Source organism: Humulus lupulus, chromosome 1, assembly GCF_963169125.1.
Source record: "Humulus lupulus chromosome 1, drHumLupu1.1, whole genome shotgun sequence".
NCBI lineage: Eukaryota > Viridiplantae > Streptophyta > Magnoliopsida > Rosales > Cannabaceae > Humulus > Humulus lupulus.
In genome coordinates, this window is record NC_084793.1 from 136,774,231 (window position 1) to 136,782,875 (window position 8,645).

Consider the following 8,645-nt stretch of genomic DNA (forward strand, 5'->3'; position numbering starts at 1 on the left):
CAGCATTTCATCGGGACTCCTTTGGCGCATCTTCTGTGGCTCCTGCGTCTTCTGTTCCTATTTAAGGGGAGTCCACTACTCTTGCTTCGGTTGCATCTCAGGTGCCCCCAGTCTCATCCATAGTGCCTCATGCTGACACAACGCTGGACACATCCGTTCCACCAAAGCTTCCTGATGCAATTCCTCAGGCTCCTGATTCGACTGCACCTCTCCAGGGGGAGCAATCTGATGCAGCTGTCAATTGATTGTGCTCAAAGATTATGCTCAATGAAGGGGGAGATGACCTTATATTACTTCGTTTGTTATTTTGGTTGTTTAAAACTCTGTTTACTGATTCCACATACTTTTTTATATTTTGTTCGTATTTTGGCTGTTTAAGACTCTGTTTACTGTTTGTCTAGACTATTATTGGTTGCATAGTTAATCTTTTGATTTACACTATTTTTTGTCATTGACCATAATTTGTCAAGGGGGAGATTGTAAGGACCAATATTTTGGGTATGACAAATTAGGTCCAGTCGTGTCTGGAATGGTCTTTTGGTTTGTCGGGAGTTTATTCGTTTTTAGTGAGTGTCCACGTCAGCATGTGTATAAAGCAAGGTTGTTAGTGAGTAACAACTGTTAGTTGGTTCTGGGTTATACCTAATTGCAGCCAATGATATATATTGACCTGGTTAATTAATTACAACTAACTCTCCTTGATCGATAGATTGTGTTTGTGTGCTTTTGGTTTGTTTCCTTTCTTTTTCTTCTATTGATTTTTGCAGATTTCGGCAAGAAACTCCATTGAAGATGGTTGAAGGTTTCTGTGCAAGCTCTGGAATCAAGCCGTGATTGCTGAAGGAGTTCAGCTGGGTCTTGATGCTTTAGATCGGAAGGTTTTTAGATTTGAGATATTGTTGAAGGGAGTTCAACATTGAAGCAAGGGGATCTTGCATTTATAACCAAGGAATTTGGTTGTTTAGGGTAAAAAGTTTCACTGTATTTTGATATAGATTGTACAGCTTTACATATTGATTCTTGAACTTGTTTATGTAAAATTACTTTTGAATATAGTGAGAGTTATTACCTGGTTCAGGGAACCTAAGCACTAGTCGGCTGGAATGAGTTTTCAGTGTAGATAAAGCTTGTAATTTCGTGTGTCAACTCTTATAATTGTGTTGTTAATATTCAAGTATATTTCAAGATACAATCTAGATGAATATTGTAAAATTGGAAACATAGGTTAAAACTTAGGTTTTTCACCGACAACATCAAATATGTTGTTGTCCGTAGAGGAATTTTGAGACACGGGGCACATTGAGTGGGTTGCAAAAATTTTAAGTACCTTTGCCGAGGTATGGGTCTGCGATATTTATCAAAACAGAACCTCTTCTTCATCCCAATTTTCACTCTCCAAATCCTTCTCTCATTCCTCCAAATCCCTAAGCCAATTTTCTCCCCAAATCTGTCCACCGCCTGTACTCAAACCTCTCCTCCTCATCTCATGTATGTATATATCTATTTTATTCATGGCCCACGGCGACGGCGAGCCACTGCTTCTACGCCGACGGCGCGATGGTTGGCGTGACGGGGGCTGGTTTTACAGTGAGCCGTTCCTCGTACAGCTACAACAGTAAGTTTTTATTGCTCATTTTTTATACCTGTATTTAAAATAGAGAAAGTATTTGCTGACTTTTGGTGTTTTTTCGGGGCTCTGTTGTTAAGTGGCGGAGGCTGTACTAGCATTATATATTTTTATTTCTCATCTCGGTGCTTTGGCATCTACATATTATATTTTGCATGTCCTATTACCGTGCTTGAACTTGAGGAATACATCATTTCTAGAAATTTTATATATATTTGTTATGATCATTAGAGCTAACTTGTGGTTTATTGTTTAGTGTCAAATCAAGGAGGAAGCAATTTGACTTTAAAAGGATGGCCTCTCACAGTAAGTTTTAGAGTTATGCGTTATAACTAGTTTTGTTAGTTGCCATCCCTTTGCAACACAATTAGTAATAGTATGCATTGAATCCATGAATGTGTATTATGTATTACTAAACTCAACCACAGTAAATTGATGTTATATATATTTATATATATGAGGATGAAGAAATATAATTGTAAGTTTTTTTTAGAGTTTGTTGGAATTTTGATGAAGAATTTGTTTTAGAGTTTCTTTTGGCTTCATTCGTAGCCGCTTCACTGTAAACGTAAGAAATTGGTAGTTGGTATGACACTATGGCTTTGGAGTGAATTACATCAGATTTGGGTATTAAACACTGGTATGAAACTTCTGGTGATGATTCACATTCGGGTACATTACATCTGATTGTATGTTGATGACTCACATTCTGGTACATTTTCTTAGGCTTCTTTGTTGTTTCTAACTTCTGAGATTTTTATTATTTGTATGCGATTTTGGTTTTAATTCTCATGCTCTGTTGGTTTTGATTCTTAAGACATTTATTGGGACAATATATTACTGTTCTGTTGTTATCTGTTTTTCATTGGAATTGTTACTGATAATATAAGCCAAATGAGGGGATAATGCAATGTGTATTAGTATAATTTAAGCTGTCTTGGATGATTGGAGTGATGAGTTTTGGGATAAATTTTAGTAAGTATTTTAAACATTGAATCTGCGTACATTATCAGAAAATATAAATGATGCACTATGCTACTACTACCATTTTATTGTAATTGGTTGGGTACAAGGAATAAGCTTTCTTGAGACTATTATCTTTCTCAGGGGTCTTGGTGTGGCTATCCTAGAGCTGTCATTGGTCATAACATTGCATACACTATGGAAAATGGTGGAGATGCATGAGATGGAGCCCGGGAAGAGATTGACAGATAACATGAACATATACCACGAATGTTGTAGGGCTTCTAAGTAAGGTGCAAAGATTTCCATGGATGGAATCATGAACATAAAAACACTAGCTACACTCTCAGTTACGAAGAATACATAATCAATATAAAAGCCACAAAAGAGCAAGGTGCAATTTTAAACAATGTTTACCTTTAACTCTTTGTTGAATACGACCACTCCACTTGCTGAAACATCAACTGAATCTAACTCGACATCAACCAATATTTCTGATCAAAGCAACTAAAATGACACTCAACAAAGTCTATTTCTTCTGTTATGTAGGCAACTAATTTTTTGTTTGTATTAGATGTAAATAGTCCAACTTTTAAACTTAATACTTGTATCAGATGTTCCTAATGCTAATAATATATGAAAGAACAATTTTACATTTTCATTGTTTTGAATATAAAATTTAGTTTTAAAAATTATTATAATATTAATTTTTTTAATTTTTGTAGTGAGTTGCGCGTGCTCAACACTAGTTACAAGAAAGGAACTAGTATTACTATGTTAAGAATTAAAGCATGAAGAAGATTCCTAAATAATACAAGAAAGGAACTAGTATTACTATGTTAAGAATTAAAGCATGAAGAAGATTCCTAAATAATACAAGAAAGGAACTAGTATTACTATGTTAAGAATTAAAGCATGAAGAAGATTCCTAAATAAAGGCTTTTACCGACAATATACCGACAACTTTTTGTATGTCATCGGTAGAACTGACTTTTTTACCGATTAGGCTGTATTGATAACTCTAGTGACAATATATCGTTGGTAGAGGTTATACAGACAACAAGCGGATTTCTATCGGCGATAAATGAAACTCTCTCAATCTCTCCACCCAAAACTCAATACACCTTTTGTTTCTCAATCTCCAAATTTACTCCCACACTCTCAATACTTCAAATTCACTCACTTCTCTCTTCAAAACTGACTCTCACACTCTCTTCAAATGCCCACACTTTCACATACACCAAATACATATTTATAGAGTTGTAAAACTTGGGCACCAAGACAACTTTTATAACAAGACACTCATTATACACAAATTAATAATTACCTAAAATATAAAACACTATAAATAAAAACCATAATTAATTTGAGTCAATACTCAACATCTCTACCTTGGCTCAAATACTCTAAACTTACAGCTCAAACCATCAATAAGAGTAAATATGCATTGAGTTCATACTCTCATTGAACTTCACATAAGCACTTATCTTCACATTCTTCAATGACTCACTCTTCTTATGAGTGTTGATGTCTTATTTTCTCAAACAACATTTGACTGTAGTTGAAGTATTCACTACCTTAGTATGTCTAATTGACTACTATGTCCGATTGACCTGTTAATGAATATTTACTTTTACTTTTTTAAAAAAAAAAATAGATTACATTTTTCAAAATAGCCAAATTCACATTCGATAGAATCAATCAAACTTGCACACTTGTACAAGAAACAATAAAGCTTAACTTAAATTATCATGAAACAAAATTAACTTAAATTCAATCAATAACATCACATACCTCTACAAAAAATATCAATATAAATAAACCGCATTCTAACAAATAAAGAAGAAGACAATAAATAATAGCATATTAGATACATGATTAGCAAATTTTCTTTTGTTTATGTTTAGGAAAGGGTTAATTAGTTGAATACAAGCTACTTCTATTAAAAATGTATACCAAAGTAATTAAGAAATTGAAGTTGAGAAAAGTGTGTTCTAATTGGTGAGGAGAGAACGAGTAAGAGAGTGAAAGAGGCCAAGGAGGGAGTTGTGTCGAAGAATCTTGAGCTCATACAAGGAATTGAGGGTATTAAGATTCTTGCCAGTGCCAGAGAATGTCAACTGTATGCTTATAGGGCACTCAAAAGTCCCTTCTTGATTTATACACTTGGACCTTTGCAGTGCACAGTCTTCTTTATTGAGGCACACAAATGACTTGTCCCTTGCGCAATCTGCGCACCCAAACTTTCTACAGTGGAAGTTTACCAGAGTACCCCTATCAAATTCCAGTACCTGATCATCAATAAAAATCACTCATATCTTATTTCAATCATCAAAACAACACTACTTATCATTTATTTTAAATTTATTACCAAAGCAAAACTTGTTATGATGTGTGCGTCGTCTGCAACTAAAATGAGTTGTGATCTTGCTGCGTACTTTTGTCCAGCAAATGCCACCATATATCCACCGATCGCAGCCTGAGATCATATATATATATATTATATATATATATTCATCAACCTCAAACATGGAATCAAAGACTTTTTTTTTATTTTATCTATCTCCTCAGTTGTTATATTTCTTTGAAGAATAGAAAGTGGTGTTAATTATGATAACAAAAAAGAAAAAGAGGTGAAATTGACGATCCAAATTGGCCTGGGCACATATAAATTTACGTAGAGTCTGCATCATATATATATAGGCAATTTCTTATGTGGAGACGGTAAAAACGTCTGCACCGGTGGAGACGTTTTTTTTTCACCATTTAATCAAATTAACGGTTGTGATCTATCCTTGTTCTAACTCTCTCTCATTCCCTCACAATTCCGAATCCATTGACACAACCCATTCAGATAACTATTCTCTCACAATTACAAACAGAGAACTATTCTCTCTCTCTCCCGAAACTCTCTTCCGAAACAGAGTTCTCTGTTTGTAATCCATATCAGTTTGTTCTCAAATTAAAAAAGTCTTGTATCATCGAGTCCTATCGATTCCAATCGAGGTATGTTCTAAAATTCCGAGAGTGTCATCGAGGCCCCTTATCGAGTCATATCGATGCCTATCGAGGTATTCCCTAAACTACCCAAAAAGACGGACCATCGAGGCCCATCAATCTCTATCGATGCCTATTGAGGTATTCCCTAAACTACCCCAAAAGACGAACCATCGAGGCCCATCGATCTCTATCGATGCCTATCGGATTAGAACTTGTCTTGTGACTTCTTCAAACTCTATTTTCTTGATACAATGAAAACATAAGCTCCCTTTGTATGTGTTGCAAAATCATCATGGTATAGAGACAGGTTGTTGAATATCCTCAATTTGGTTGCGCCCCAATTTTTTTTTTTTTTTTTAGCAATTTGATCCGATCGGACCATGTGTGAGCTCTTTGATCCCAAATGCATCCGATCGGACCCTTGGATTGCTAAAAAAAAAAAAGACGGACCATCGAGGCCCATCGATCTATATCGATGCCTATCGAGGTATTCCCTAAGCTACCCAGAAAGACGGACCATCGAGGCCCATCGATCTCTATCAATGCCTATCGAGGTATTCCCCGAACTACCCAAAAAGACGGACCATCGAGGCCCATCGATCTTTATCGATGCCTATCGAGGTATTCCCTAAGCTACCCAAAAAGACGGACCATCGAGGCCCATCGATTCCTATCGATTTCTATCGAGTTCTCGATAGAACTCGATAGAAATCGATAGGAATCGATGAAAAGTTATGCAATTTCTATCAATTGCATAACTCTTCACTCGGGTGTCCGTTTGAGGTAATTTTTTTTTGAATTTGGGTATTTTCTTGAGATCTACACGTCTAATATGTTTACACATGCATTTGGGAAGTTGAAAACTTGAAAGCACACCAAAGTTAAAAAACAATACCATTATATTTTTAAAGTTGGGTATGTTTTCAAACTTTTAACTTCCCAAATGTGTGTTTACATATCCCAAACGTGTAGATCTCAAAAAAATACCCAAATTCAAAAAAAAAATCACCTCAAACGGACACCCGAGTGAAGAGTTATGTAATTGATAGAAATTGCATAACTTTTCATCGATTCCTATCGATTTCTATCGAGTTCTATCGAGAACTCGATAGAAATCGATAGGAATCGATGCAAATCGATGCAATTGATAGAAATTGCATAACTTTTCACTCAGGTGTCCGTTTGAGGTGATTTTTTTTTTGAATTTGGGTATTTTCTTGAGATCTACACGTTTGTGATATGTAAACACACATTTGAGAAGTTAAAAGTTTGAAAACATACCCAACTTTGAAAATATAATGGTATTGTTTTTGAACTTTGGTGTGTTTTCAAGTTTTCAACTTCCCAAATGCATGTGTAAACATATTAGACGTGTAGATCTCAAAAAAATACCCAAATTCAAAAAAAAAATTACCTCAAACGGACACCTGAGTGAAAAGTTATGCAATTTTTATCAATTGCATCGATTCCTATCGATTTCTATCGAGTTCTATCGAGTCTCGATAGAAATCGATAGTACTCGATAGGAATCGATGCAATTTATAGAAATTGCATAACTTTTCACTCGAGTGTCTGTTTGAGGTGATTTTTTTTTGAATTTGGGTATTTTTTTTAGATCTACACGTCTAATATGTTTACACATGCATTTGGGAAGTTGAAAACTTGAAAACACACCAAAGTTAAAAAACAATACCATTATATTTTCAAAGTTGGGTATGTTTTCAAACTTTTAACTTCCCAAATGTGTGTTTACATATCCCAAACGTGTAGATCTCAAGAAAATACCCAAATTCAAAAAAAAAATCACCTCCAACGGACACCTGAGTGAAAAGTTATGCAATTTCTATCAATTGCATCGATTTGCATAGAGACTTATCGAGTTCTATCGAGTCCTATCGAGGCAGATGTTTTTTTCTTGAAAATCATGATTTTTAAGGACCTATCGAGCTGAGCATCGAGGTACATCGAGTTCTATCGAGGTACATAAAAATTGTTATATTATATATAAGAGATATTAAAAATGGTTATATTATATATAAGAGATATTGATTGATTGATTGTAAAAAAGGGTAGTTATGTTATATATAAGAGAGATTGATTGATTGAAGTTGACATATATATATATATAGCTTAATGAATATCAAAGCCGTTCATTTGATCAAATGGTGGAAAAAAAACGTCTCCACCAGTGCAGACGTTTTTACCGTCTCCACTTGAGCAATACCCTATATATATAGGGTATTGCTTAAGTGGAGACGGAAAAACGTCTCCACCGGTGGAGACTCTTTTTTTTTCACCGTTAGATGAATTGAACGGCTTTGATATATATATATATATATATACTGTCAGACTTTTTAACAGCTCATATCAGTGCGGCTCAATTGCATACCATTGATATTCTAATCAATGGCCAAAACTTTATAGAGGCACAGTAGAACGTTAGACCTTTCCCTAGCTGCACTTTTTCTAACCATTGCTTTGTTGTTAAAATAATTCTTTCTCTCTCTTCTTGACTTGTTTTCATCATGCCTTTCCAAACCGTGCTTTGGTGGATTCCAACTTTCTCTCTCTCCACTTCTTTCTCAGCCTTTCGCCATGGCTACCATTTCTAAGCTTTCCAACCCAACCCTTGTTGACTCTTTATCATCTTCCTTCAAAACTCAAATATCTTGAAGTCCAATTATCATTTTCTTGCCATTAATTTAGCTTTCACGAACCTGCCCATCTCATAAGATCAGGTATATACAAAGTTTCTCTGTAGCCTGCAATTTGTATTATTTTTCAGTGAATCTCTCCAAGCTTTGATATTTTCTTACCCACAGATACTCAAGGTTGGTTATGAAGATTTTGGCTTAAATTATTGTTAGCTAGACTATCTTTGCCTGTTTATGGATTGAACCCATTAGAAGATTTTTCAGTGAATGATGTTTATGCATGGAAGGTGTCATTTATGGTATCAGGTTGATGAAGAGGTACCGTTTATGTAGTTGAGTAGATTGACCTTTTGCTAAGGATTTGTTAAGTATTAAAGCATTTCTATTATTTTATATATATA

General features: G+C 34.9%; 1 protein-coding gene and 1 long non-coding RNA gene across 2 annotated transcripts; one reads left to right on the forward strand and one right to left on the reverse strand.

The window, feature by feature from the left end:
- The first annotated feature begins 1,285 nt into the window (after positions 1-1,285).
- LOC133798174 (uncharacterized) lies at positions 1,286-3,251 on the forward strand. Its single transcript, XR_009875793.1, has 3 exons — positions 1,286-1,615; positions 1,884-1,933; positions 2,735-3,251. It is a non-coding gene; the product is annotated as an uncharacterized LOC133798174 (long non-coding RNA).
- Positions 3,252-4,584: 1,333 nt separating this feature from the next.
- LOC133822467 (uncharacterized) lies at positions 4,585-5,535 on the reverse strand. Its single transcript, XM_062254814.1, has 3 exons — positions 5,461-5,535; positions 4,962-5,069; positions 4,585-4,881 (listed from the first exon to the last, which is right to left on the reverse strand). Exons 1-3 carry the CDS (start codon positions 5,533-5,535, stop codon positions 4,585-4,587), a joined length of 480 nt encoding a protein of 159 aa, XP_062110798.1.
- Between the last annotated feature and the right edge of the window lie 3,110 nt (positions 5,536-8,645).

Coding starts and splice junctions, on each gene's coding strand:
- LOC133822467 (XM_062254814.1), bottom strand. CDS start 5,535: ATGGATTACAAACAGAGAACTCTGTTTCGGAAGAGAGTTTCGGGAGAG. Junction 5,070..5,460: donor ATAGTTCTCTGTTTGTAATT/GTGAGAGAATAG, acceptor ATATGATCTCAG/GCTGCGATCGGTGGATATAT. Junction 4,882..4,961: donor TCATAACAAGTTTTGCTTTG/GTAATAAATTTA, acceptor ATTGATGATCAG/GTACTGGAATTTGATAGGGG.